Here is a 13,532-nt window from a genome sequence, read left to right on the forward strand (position 1 = left end):
CTCACCCTAGTCGTCTGGGAAGAGAAGTTTCATGAGTGAGGATGGGCCGGGGGCAGGTGGAAGACTGGAAGACATCTGTGGACTCCCTAGAATCTGCTGAGCACATTCCTAAGTGCAGACCCTGCACTTGGCTTCTGCAGGCTGGCGAGAGCCCATTGTGGGCATCTGTTCCCAACCACACAGTGATGTCATGCTGGTCCCTTGAATCAGTCATAGAGGGAGTATTTAACCATGGAGATCAAGGCTACAGATAAAGAGTTTCACTACTTTTTTTTTCCAGAGTTACTTTATTCAGCCTGCTACTGGGCAGACCCTTATTAATCATATTCTTACATAGATCCTTCCACAGAAATTAAACTCTTGAACACCATATTCATAAGCTGTTAACTCTAGTCTCCCCAGTTTGCGGGGGAGGCTGCCAACCAAAGTCAGCAGATCTGACCCAGGAAGTTTTGAAAACCAGGCTTTGCATCAAGCTGCACAGAACTTGCTCTGCCTTTCATTTCCCTTGAAAGAAGGACGGAGGCAACATACAGGTGGGCCTCCGTCCATGTGGGCCTCAGAGAGCTCACGGCACTAGGACCCCAAAACTTGCAGGCAGAGGCACGGGGCCATGAGCGCAGTAGTGTTTCTCTGCCCCAGGCGGCAGACAGCGTGCTTGTCGGTGGGTGACTAACAAGGTGCCGCCCTTGCTGACTCGCCCTTTGTGCCCCTGTAGGACCGCACACGCAAGAGCGAAAGCTGACGCCGCCGACCAGGCTGCCCAGGCCGCCCGCCAGGAGTGTGACATCGCAAGAGCGGTGGCCAGGGAGCTGTCACCTGACTTCTACCAACCAGGTGAGACTGTTGTCCCGAGATGGGAGAGGCAGGGGTACTGCCTCTGGTCCTTTTTTTTTTTTTTTTTTCCCCTTTTCTTTTTCCTTAAAGGTCTGTGCTTCGTGGATACCAGCAATACTACAAAACAAGTGGGTACAAAAAGTCCTAAGTGTTTGAAGGCTGAGTGTTAAGTGCTGGAGATTTGGCTTAGTCCCCAGGGTCTCTCCCTTCCTGCCTCCTGACTCTTGGCAGTAAACTCTGAGTTGATACCAGTAAAGGAGATGGGAATCCAGAAGTTTCTGATTCTGAGAAATGGTGTTAGCACGTTAATGCCTGTTGCACGTGGTGTAACAAACATCCCAAATTCAGAGGCACCTGTAACCATACCATTAGCTGTAGTAACACATGAACCAATAACTACTACGACTATTTTTTTTTTTTTTGATCGATCAGAACTAAAGCTCAAAGGACTGTGGTTATTAACAGGACCATCCAAGTCATGGTAGAATAAATTAAAATGACAACCTCATTTTAAAAAATCAATCCAGATCATCTACCTCTCAAATGTTATAAAATATCAATAGGTTAAAATATTTAACTGACTGCCTAGTGGTTTCTTAGTAGATTGTTTCCATCCCTTTCTATAGTAGTCTAGCCACTATTTTTTATATATGTTTCTTCACTGGGTATTTTTTTTTTTAAGATTTTATTTATTTGACAGAGAGATCACAAGTAGGCAGAGAGGCAGGCAGAGAGAGAGAGGAGGAAGCAGGCTCCCTGCTGAGCAGAGAGCCCGATGTGGGGCTCGATCCCAGGACCCTGAGATTATGACCTGAGCTGAAGGCAGAGGCTTAACCCACTAAGCCAGCCAGGCACCCTCTTCATTGTTTTAGAAGCAACATCTTCCCAGTGATTGAGGGATGAACAGATTTCTAGATGAAGAGATCAAAATGAATGTTCTATAAATTTCTATAAATATCAAAATTTATATTTTATTGATAAGGAATTTTTCCACATTGGTTTCTATAACTCAAGCTGGAGAACTAGCATCCTGCGCAACATGTGAGTTCAGCTGTGCTTGGTTCCAGTAAGGTAATACTGGAACCCATCAAATGAACAAGGCAGGTCAAAGTGGACGGAATAGCAAGATCCATACAAAAGCTAGAAACTTGACTGTAATAAAGGATGGAGGAATTAGAGGGAATTTTTTTTTCCTACAAAAGATTTTTTTTTCTACAAAGAAGGAAGACCGTAAAAGATGGGGTTAAGAAGACTTTTTTTAGGAGAAACACTAGAAAGGGACCCTGTCTGGTTGCTGAGTGATAGAGCTTTCAGAGTGACTTCTGTAATAGTTCAACTCCAGGGAGACAACTGTGATAATGGGTGTTTTCTTTCATGTGCCTCCTTTCTAAACCTCTGGATGAGATGTCAGTCATTTACCATATACATATATTATTAAGAAAGTAGAACTCTTTGCAATGATCTCTGCTAGGAAGAGACCATTTTCTGGTTTGAAATGAACACCCACTTCCTGGTGCCCAAGTGTGTTGGTCGCTACCTGTTGGGTGTAAGAGCTGCAAACTGAGTTCAGCCACAGAGTTCCAGGACTGTCCTGTTCCCTCCCCAGTGGCATGGGGGAAGCGGCTCATTAGTCAGAAGATCGTGCTGCTCCGTGAAGTAGCCCGAGGCTTGGGCTGCTTTGAAAGCAAACAAACTTGGTATTGTCTGCAGAGGGTAGTTTCTAGGTTCTGTTGTTAAGTCGGGGGAGGGGGGGGCTATAGATTTCTATTAGGTGTTACCAAGAGGTAAATGATACTGAAGGTCATCTCACTTTCCCAGACTAGATGGTTTTAAAAGCCTTTTATGGCATAAAAGCATTTGAGGGAAGAAAATATTGTGGGAAAATGTAATGCCACCCTCTTAGCTAACATACCAGCTTCATACAAGCAAGTTGTCCATCAGTAATGAATACAGCACAGTAGCACAAGATGACAACGAGTCTATTTAAGACACGGGCTAAGGGGAAGGCTGCAATCCCCTTTGACCCATAGCCAACTCTTCCTGCAGCAACTGGACAGAAAGCCTTTTCTGTACCAAGTATTATTGATCTTCTCAAGGGAACATAACTCAGGCTTTCCACTCCGCATTTATAGGGTGATCAAATCAGACATTTCTAAAAGGGCTTTCAAGTACTTTTTTTTGAGGTCAGGCTGCTCATTTAATTTACATATCTTAGATATAAATATTTCCATTGTTTGAAAGGCGTGTGTCATGCATAGACGTTGTTGGCCCTGGGGTAAAGGAGGTCTGTTGTACCTTACGTGTTGAATGCTTTTCTCAGAGCTGGCAGTATTTTCAGATAGTTGCCATTTTAATTAAATCTAACGCTTTTAGTTCAAAACTGCATTATTCTACAGTTCAGTTAAAAACTAACGAAAAAATATAAGCATATGGGAAGGCCTTGTCACCCAAAGGGTTAAGTTCTAACAAATAATGAAAAGCATACAAATAGAGGGATGTGACTGTATATGTAGATAATTACACATTTACACACAAACCATCTCTGTCATGTGTGTGAGTGACACAACAGGTCACCCCCCACAAAAGAACTTAGAAATGACATTTCCCTCCAAGGGTTAAATTTTCAAATGAGCCTGTGGTACTGCACAAAGATATATAAAGTGACCATAAGTGATAGCACAGCAGCTATATTTACAGTAAGATTTCCTTATAACCCGATTAAGTGTATTAAAACTACCTAAACAATTGGTTACCCAAAGTACTATAGAAAAAAAAAAAGGCCACAGAGGCAAATATTGGCAGTGCCCATCCAAACACCGTCCAGGGGAGAGAGAAGCCATGGCCAAACCCTGGAGTACTGCAGTTGAACTGGCAAGGACATTTCTGTTACGGGGAAGGATGCAGGGAACCATAGCCAACAGTGTATGGCTGTATTGGCAAGACCATCCCACTGAGGAAATGGACGCATCAGGCTAGCTGAGCCTGATGCCTTTAGATGTTTGATTCATCTCTTGCTTCTTGTCCTGATTCCATGTTCACCGTAACCTTCTAATTTTGGTTGAGCGTCTCACGGAGGTCTCCCGAAAGGAGCAGCATGGGCCGGCACCCTCTGTGCAAGGCCCCTGGCCCGTGATGTTTACATTGCTCACGGGGAACTCATGAATTGACCTTCTGGTGTTTGACATCAGTCTTGTGAGCTCTGGTGATGTGAGTCTGCCCCCAAGGGATGGCTGCACTTCAAAGTGCTGATGAAATCAGGTTTCCAAGCCAGGAAAGCTGAGAGGAGATTTTGGATGATCGCTAAGGAAGCAGAGGGGAGGATGATTGGGAAATGGTATGGTTTTCTGTCCCACACTTTTAGTTTCCTCCTGTCAAGATACTTTTTTTTAATGTACTTTTTTTATGTTACATTAGTCACCATACTGTACATCATTAGTTTTTGATGTAGTGCTCCATGATTCATTGTTGGTGTATAACACCCAGTGCTCCGTGCAATCCGGGTCCTCCTTGATACCCATCACCGGGCTCACCCATCCCCCACTCCCTCCCCTTAGAAACCGTCAAGATACTTATTTTGTTTTTAACTTCAAGTGATATTAAATAGGCTGCCAAACTTTTATATTTATCAAGAGTGGGAGTGACTGGGCCAAAAAAAAGACTGAAAAGCACTGTCCCAGCATGTGGTAAACATGTTTACTTTGAGCAGTCCTAGGATATAGCCAGCTCACTTCCGTGGGCAATATCCTCAGCAAGTTTTGTCCTCTTGTGTTTGAGCATATGTATTAGCTCAGCTGCTATAACAAAGCAAAATGCTACAGACTGGGTGGCCTAAGCAACAGAAGTTCATTTCTCACAGTTCTGGAGGCTGCAGGGCTGAGATCAGAGTGCCAGTATGGTTGGGTTCTGGTAGAGAACCATCTTCCTGGCTTAGAGGTGGCCTTCTTCTCCCTGTGTCCTCACGTGGCTTTTCCTGGGTGCATGTGCGTGGATAGAGAACAAGAACTCTGCTGTCTCTTCCTCTTCCTATAAGGGCACGAATGCTGTCATGGGGTCCCACTTTCATAACCCAATCTAACCGACTTACCATGTGATGAGCCCTGATACATGAGTGAACACTGCATCTGAAACTAAGTATGTACTATATGTTGGCTAATTGAATTTAAAAATTATTAATAAATAAATAAAACCTATTCACCTCCCAAAGGCCCCAACTCTAAATATGAACACATTGGGGATTAGAGCTTCAGCATATGAGTTTGGGGGAGACACAAACATTCAGTCCATAACAGCATGTATATGTACTCACATAACACTCTGTATGTCATTTAAAGTAAAAGTGAAGTATTTAGGGTATTATGGGCCAGTGTTAACGAAGCTCACATTCCTGGTATGAATTAGAAATCTTCAGAAATCAAAGTATATTTTCATTATATAATGGTCTCTGCGTATCATTAATATGTAATATTTTTGGTTCAGGGAAGTATCCTGGAACAGAGAACTTCTATACTCACTTTCCAAAACCCAAAATTCAGGATACATTTTTTTTTTTCGTGGAAAAGGGGAAATGGAATAATCCACTAGTTGACATGAAATTAATAATTCATGAGTTTGCTGGTTATTCCTACCACTTACTGCAGTATATTCAGTTCCACAAATGGGTGTTGAGTGCCAGCCCTATGCAGGACACCAGAAAGGAGGGCCCCCAGCTTGCAGGCAAGAGCCCTGTGGCTGTGTTCATAAAAGTGAGTATTTTTATAAGGGGCATTCTTTCCACATAAAATATAAAAGTAATCGTGCTACGGGTTATATCGCCTTTTTAGAATCTTTCAATTTGGTCCTCTTCTCCTGACTGGCAGTCTCCAAAGAAGATACCTAGTTTCTGTTTAATGACTTCCGACGTTACTACAAAGCCCCTGCCATCAGCCCTGCCCTCATAGACATTTGTTGTGGGGAATCTTCATGGAGCTCCTTCTGCCCATAGCCAGCCCACCAAGGCTCACCTAGGAGGAACTAGTTGCCTGCCCTGCTGTCACCATCTGCCATATCCGTGCAGAGCCTTCCTGCCAACTGTAGTAAGGAACATTTCAGTGTTGGTGGATGGCATGTGCTGAACGTTGTTGCGTGTTGTGTGGCATGCCAGTGAGCAGGGGACTTGTATCTGACTTCTTCCTAATAGGAACTCCCCAGTCCCTTAGGATTCACAGAGACGGTCTGTAAAGATCAATGAAAACACTTCCTACAACAACTATCATCATACATGGTAATTTTGCTCGCTGGCAGTATGCTGACTAGTCTTTGGTAATGAACTGCTATGTCTCATGTGTTTAATGTTGCTGGTATGCCTCCGCTGACACACATTACTACACAGAACAAGTAGCAAGCACATGTGCCTTCCAAGAAGAGAGTCCAGGAAAAACTTCTGTCCTCTGCGTTATAGGTCTTGTTGAAAAAGCATTCATTCATTCTCTGGGAAATCGAACTGTATATTCTCCCCTAGCTGGCCATTCCCTACATGACTACATGACTACCCCATGTTGGAACCATTGACGGCTGGAGTCAGGGCCCCCTTTTTTTGGCATGCTTTTAAATGGCTGTGTCTGGGTACCTGAGGATCCCCTGGAGCACTTGTTAAACATCAAGACTTCAGGCTTCAATACATACTTTAAGTTTCTGGGAATTGCACTCCTGGTGCTCCTGACAGCAGATATGGAGCCACTGCTGTAGAGTACATTTATTTTCTTATCTAGATGTTTATTAATGTACGGTGAAGCTGAGAAATTTTTTTAATATGCAAGTTAGTACCAGAATGTATGTCCACCGTTCTAGTAAATTCCTTTTTTTTTTTTTTAAGATTTTATTTATTTACTTGAGAGAGGTAGAGAGTGAGAGAGAAAGAACATGAGAGGTGAGAGGGTCAGAGGGAGAAGGAGACTCCCCGCTGAGCAGGAAGCCAGATGCGGGACTTGATCCTGAGACTCCAAGATCATGACCTGACCTGAAGGCAGTTGCTTACCAACTGAGCCACCCAGGCGCCCCAAATTCCTTTTTTTTTTTTTTAAATTAAGGTATGCCTGATATACAATGTTTGTATACAATATTGTGATCTGACAACTCTGAGCATTCTGCAATGCTTACCTTAAGTGCAGTTACCATCCATTACCATACAAAGTTATTACAAAAAGTTACTAAACATTATTGATATCATATGTTATTATATATTATATAGTTAATACATATTGTTATAATAGTGTATTATATAATTAATATGTTAGTCATATTAATTATAATATTAATATAATTGACTATATTCCCTATGCTGTACTTTTCATCCTCTTCATTTATTTAGTTTTTACCTCTTAAACCCCTTCACCTGTTTTGCCAACCCACTTTCCCTCTGGCAACCACCAGTTCTCTGTATTTATGAATCTGTTTCTGGTTTTGGTTTGGTTTTTTTTTTTTTTTTGGTTGTTCATTTGTTTTTTAGGTTCCACATATAGGTGATATCATATGGTGGTTGTCTTTCCAAATCTGACTTATTTCACTTAGCATAATACGAGGTCTATCCATTATTGTCACAAGTGGCAAGAACTCGTTCTTTTTTATGGCTGAGTAATATTCCCGTGTGAATGTGTGCATGTGCATGCATGTGTGTGAATAACAAATATTCTTTATTAATTCATATATAAATGGACACTAGGGTTGCTTCCATATCTTGGCTGTAATAAATGCTGCAATAAACAGACAGGGGTGCAAGTCTTCTTGAATTAGTGTTTCTGGTTTTTTTGTAGTAAATACCCAGCAGCAGAATTGCAGTAATGTTTGGTAGTTCTATTTTTAATTTTTTGAGGAAACTCTATACTGTTTCCCAGTGACTGAACCAATTTACATTTCCAGCAAAAAGGGAACAAGGGTTCCCTTTTCTCCACACCTTCAACATTCATTATTTCTTGTCTTTTTCATACCAGCTAGCTATTCTGACTGGTGGGAGGTGATATCTCATGGTGATTTTAATTTGTATTTCCTTGATGGTTAGTGATGCTGAGTATCTTTTTAGGTGTCTGTTGGCCATCTCTATATATTCTTCAGAATAATGTTTGTTCAGGTCCTCTGCTAGTTCTTTAATCAGATTATTTGGGTTTTTTTGGTGTTGAATTGTATGAGTTCTTTATGTATTTTGGTCCTAACCTCTTATCAGACATATCAATGGCAAATACCTTCTCCCATTTAGTAGGTTGCCTTTTCATTTTGTTGGTGGTTTCCTTGCTGTGCAAAAGCTTTTTATTTTGATGTAGTCCCAATAGTTTATTTTTGCTTTTGTTTTTCTTGCCTGAGGAGACACATCTAGGAAACTTCTGCTAAGGCCAATGTCCAAGAGGTTATTGCCTGTTTCAGTAGTTTTACGGTTTCAGGTGTAATGTTTTAGATCTTTAATCCATTTTGAGTTTACTTTCATGTATGATGTAAGAGAGTGGTCCAGTTTCCCAGAGCCATTGATTGAAGGACTGTCTTTGCCCTATTGGGTATTCTTGCCTCCTTCACCATAGACTGACCACATAAATATGAGTTTATTTCTGGGCTCTCTATTCTGTTCCACTGATCTATGTGTCTTTTTTTGTGCCAGTCCCATTATGTTGTGCTTACTCTAACTTGAATCTGGATTGTGATACCTCCAGGTTTTTTGTTCTTTTTCAAGATTGCTTTAGCCATTTGAAGTCTTTTGTGATTCTATACAAATTTTAGGACTGTTCTGGGTTCTGTGAAAAATACTGTTGGTGCTTTGATAGGGATCTAGAGATTCGTGTGGGTAGTATGGACATTTTCATGCTTCTGATTCTTCCATCCCGCAAGCATGAAATATTACATTTGTGTCATCCTCAGTGTCCCTCATCAGTATCTCTGTAGCCGGCTTCCCCGTTCTAATACCTGTAAGCTCTGCGACACTCAGACACCCCCGATCCTTCTGTGACCCTGCGGGACCTGAGGCCACGCTGACCCCACGTGGGCTTCACCCCGGTTTAGCCTCTGGAGCGATGTCCCTCAGCGGAACAGACTTTTAAAAGTCCTGATTTTGTGCCCCGTTGCTCCGCCGCTTGCCCCTCCCCCCATGGTCTATCTTCCCGTCGCTTTGGATTCACTTCTCCGCCAGTCCTACCTTTCAGAAAGTGGTTGATTTTCTGTTTCTAGAATTGCTGTTCTTCTCTTCGATCTCCCGTTGGATTTGTAGGTGTTTGCAATCTTTAGATAAGCTATCTAGCTGATCTCCCGCTACCTGAAGTAGTCTCAGCCTGCTACTTCTCCCCCATCTTGACTCCTCCCTCTCATCAGTGTCTAATAGTCTTCGGAGTACAGGTTTTTGACCTCCTAGGTGTGTTCCTAATTGTATAATTTTTGACGCTGTTGTAAATGGGATTGTTTTCTTAATTTCTCTTTCTGCCGCTTCACTATTAGTGTATAGAAACACAACAGATTTCTGTATGTTAATTTTTTATTCTGCAACGTTACTAAATTCATTTTACTCGTTCTGATAGTTTTTCCATGGAGTCTTAGGGTTTTCTGTATCTATGACATAGCATCATGTTATCTGAAAATACGGATCGTTTACTTTTTCCTTACAAATTTGGATAAATCCTGAATTTGTAAGCTGCACTGTTATGGTCTCACATTTTCAAAATGAAGCGCATGGGCTCTGTGACAGCTTTATTTCTCAGGGTTCAGTGACTCTGTCTCTTTTCCGCACAACTTTAAGAATGTATAACTAATCATGTTCGCCAGTGTTCATTCCCTTCCCCTGTAGCCCCTGTGTAGGCACTTAAGTTAAATATTAGCTTTTAATGTGGCTTTATCTTTAGTTTTGCAAAAATAACTTTTGTTCCTACCCCCTAGATTGAAGACATTAAAAGTACTTTGATGTGGGGCACCTGGGTGGCTCAGTGGGTTAAAGCCTCTGCCTTCGGCTCAGGTCATGGTCTCAGGGTCCTGGGATCGAGCCCGGCATCGGGTTCTCTCTGCTCAGCAGGGAGCCTGCTTCCCCCTCTCTCTCTGCCTGCCTCTATACTTGTGATCTCTCACTGTCAAATAAATAAATAAAATCTTTAAAAAAAAAGTACTTTGATGTAAAACTGATTCACAATGAAGTAAAATAAAATCAACCAACTCTGATGAAATTTGGGGTAGAAGGGTTAAGAGAAAAAAATACGTAAGCAACGCACTGCTTCAAACTGTATCAGATATTATCTGTTATCACTGGAGGGGAGGAAGGCTTTTTGTGCCATAGAATCATGAGGTGGTTCTCCGTGGAAGACCAGCATAAATGACCTTAATGGGTTTTTTAAGTAGGGGTAAGTCTGTTGATGAAAGAACAGGACTTTCTGGTGCTGCTGCTATTACTCTTCTGGTATATGCCAGTCTCAGCACCAAAAGAGAAGTCAGAAACAGGAAGCTCATTACCTTTTGAATGATTTGCAGATGCCCCTTTTCCTTTAGGGCACAGAGATACCTTTCTTTGAGCCAAGAATTCATACTTTCAGAGAAAATCGCCAAATTTCAAAGGGGTGGTGGTAGCATTTGGGGGAGCCTTCAAGTTCAGTAATTATTGCCATATGATCTTATCCTGTTTGGTTGGAAAGTGGGATAATATTGTTATGTTTTGGGCCCTGAATATGAACTACAATTGCGGGTCTTTGGGAATTCTCATTTTTTGGCTTAAAGTATTACATATATATTGTTGTATTTTATTTTAAGGATGCACAGAAGCTGTGTGGTTTTGGTTTTCAGCTACTACAGCTATTTTTGGGTCAGTAAAGTAGGATAATAATGCCTGCTTCCTAAGATTTTGGTGAAGCTTTAAATTTTGGGAAATACCTTGTATAAACAGCAGTCTCAGAACAATAAGTTACTATTCAGACCACCAGAAGAAGAGCAATTAAAAGTATAAGTAGGCAGTATGTATTTTAACTATTGAGGATAACTGTCCTTCAGCTCCTCTGTAAATCTTCTAAGTCTGGGGAGAGGGGTGGGAGTAGGGGACAGGAAGGAAAGTGAACAGATGCCAGTTTCTGTAAACAAATTGGTGGGGTGATTTCTCCCTGTATACTCAAGAGATGATGTTGTCACTTCCTGCCCATTTGCAGAGAAGAGGGCCACCTGCGTTGTGACCTCGACTTGACCTCATGGGATGAAAGTGACTGATAGGTCTAGTGGTGGCCAGAGGATATAGGTGATCTGCTTATAGGGGAGGAACTGAGAGGTGAAGTGCCTACAGGGAGGGCACTACCTTGGAGTGCTGTCTTGGACAGCCCTGGGTTTCCCACTGCCTGGACCACTGACATTCATAAACTCAAGGCCACTACCATCTTGTGCTGCGTGGTCTGGGTCCTTACTCTTCGCTCCTTCAAAAATTCCCACATAACACTGAAGTATAGTTGACACACCAAATGTTACTTTATTAAGCTTGCTTATTTATTTTTTAGAGAAAGAGAGTGGGAATAGGGGTGGGAGGGCCCCAGGGAGGGAGAATCCTAAGCAGACTCCTTGCCAAGCATGGGTCCCAGTGCGGGGCTTGATCTCAAGACCCTGAGATCATGACCTGAGCCAAAACCAAGACCTGGACTCTTAGCTGCCTGAGCCACCCAGATGCCCCACCAGATGTTGCTCTAGTTTCAGGTATAGAGCTTAGTGATTGCACAAGGTTATCCAGTCATGCTCTACTCACCCCAGTGTAGTGACCATTGGTCACCCTACAGCGCTGCTACAGTACCATTGACTGTATTTCCTGTGCTGTACCTTTCCTTCCCATGACTTATTCATTCCATAACTGGAAGCTTGTGCTTTCCACTCACCTTCACCCATTTTGCCCATCCCTCCACCTTCCTCCCCTCTGGCAACCATCAATTCTCCGTATTTAAGAATCTGTTTCTGCTTTTTGTTTGTTTTGCTTTTTAAATCCTACATATAAATGAAATTACATGGTATTTGTCTTTCTCTGACTTATTTCATTTGGATAATACCCTCTAGCTCCATCCATGTTGTCACAAACGGCAAAAATCTTTTTTATTGCTGAGTAACACTCCATTGTTTGAATATACATCTTTTTTGTTCATTCATCTATCAAGGGACACTTGGGTTGTTTTCCATAATTTGATTATTGTAGGTAATGCTGCAATAAACATAGAGGTGCATAGATCTGTTCAGATTAGTGTTACCATTTTCTTTGGGTAAATACCCAATAGTGGAATACTGGATAATATGTGATCTCTATTGTTAAATTTTTGAGGAACCTCCATGTTGTTTTCCATTGTGGCTGCACCAATTTACATTTCCACCAATAGTGCACGAAAGTTCCTTTTTCTCCACATCCTTGCCAATACTTATTTCTTATCTTTCTAATACCAGCCATTCTGACAGGTGTAAAGTGATATCTCATTATGGATTTGATTTGCATTTCCCTGATTATTAGTGATGCTTAGCATTTTTCATGTGTCTGTGAGCCATCTATATGCCTTCTTTGGGAAAATGTCTGTTCAGGCCCTCTGTCCATTTTTCAGTCAGATTGTGGGTTTTATTGGTGTTGAGTTGCATTAGTTCTGGCATAATGTTTTAGACATTAAACGCTTATTGGATATATCATTTGCAAATATCTTTTCCCATTTAGTAGGTTGCCTTTTTGATTTATTGGTTTCTTCTTGGCAAAAGCTCTTTATTTTAGTGTACTCTCAGTAGCTTATTTTTGCTTTTGTTTCCCTTGCCTGAGAAGACATATCTAGAAAAATGTTGTCTGGGGCTGATGTCAAACAGATTATTGCCCATGTTTTCTTCTAGGAAATTTATGGTTTTAGGTCTTACATTTAGTTCTTTAATCCATTTTTATTTTTGTGTATGATGTAAGAAAATGGCCTACTTTCATTCTTTTGCATGTCAGTGTCCAGTTTTCCCAACAACCATTTATTGAAGGGACTGTCTTTTCTTTATTGTATATTCTTGCCTCCTTTGTCATAGGGTAATTGACCATATAATCATGGTTATATTTCTGGGCTCTCTATTCTGTCCCATTGATCTATTTTTGTGCTGGTACAATACTATATATATTTTTTTTTAAAGATTTTATTTATTTATTTGACAGACTGAGATCACAAGTAGGCAGAGAGCGAGTGGGAAGCAGGCTCCCTGCAGAGCAGAGAGCCCGATGCAGGGCTCGATCCCAGGCCCCTGGGTTCATGACCTGAGCCGAAGGCAGAGGCTTTAACCCACTGAGCCACCCAGGTGCCCCTGGTACAATACTATATTGATTGCTATAGCTTTATAGTATATCTTGAAATCCAGGATTGTGACACTTCCAGCTTTGTTTTTCTTTCTCAAGGCTGCTTTGGCTATTTAGGGTCTTTGTGGTTCCATATAAATTTTAGGATTATTTTTGTTCTAGTTCTTTGAAAAATGCTATTGGTATTTTGATAGGGATTGCACTGAATCTGTAGATTGCCTTGGATAGAATGGGCTTTTTAATATTTTAACTACATTAATTCTTCTACTCCATGAGTGTGGAATGTCATTCCATTTGTGTCATCTTCAATTTCTTTCATCCGTGTTTTTGGTGCAATTGTAAATGGGATTGTTTTCTTAATTTCTTTCTGCCACTTTGTTATTAGTGTATAGTGTACAGCTTTCCGTATATTAATTTTGTAAACTGCAACTTCCAAATT

The 13,532-nt window shown here is 41.4% G+C and overlaps 1 protein-coding gene across 3 annotated transcripts in view; it reads left to right on the forward strand.

The window, feature by feature from the left end:
* JPH1 (junctophilin 1) overlaps positions 1-13,532 on the forward strand; it is an 83,096-nt gene that overhangs the window by 57,369 nt on the left and 12,195 nt on the right. For all 3 annotated transcript variants that reach the window (XM_032869171.1, XM_032869170.1, XM_032869172.1), the window contains exon 3: positions 719-837. In XM_032869171.1, coding sequence (XP_032725062.1) covers positions 719-837 — 119 coding nt within the window. The remainder of the gene's footprint in view (positions 1-718; positions 838-13,532) is intronic.

The sequence above is a fragment of the Lontra canadensis genome, unplaced genomic scaffold (assembly GCF_010015895.1).
Source record: "Lontra canadensis isolate GAN:19392208 unplaced genomic scaffold, GSC_riverotter_1.0 scaffold37, whole genome shotgun sequence".
Lineage (NCBI taxonomy): Eukaryota > Metazoa > Chordata > Mammalia > Carnivora > Mustelidae > Lontra > Lontra canadensis.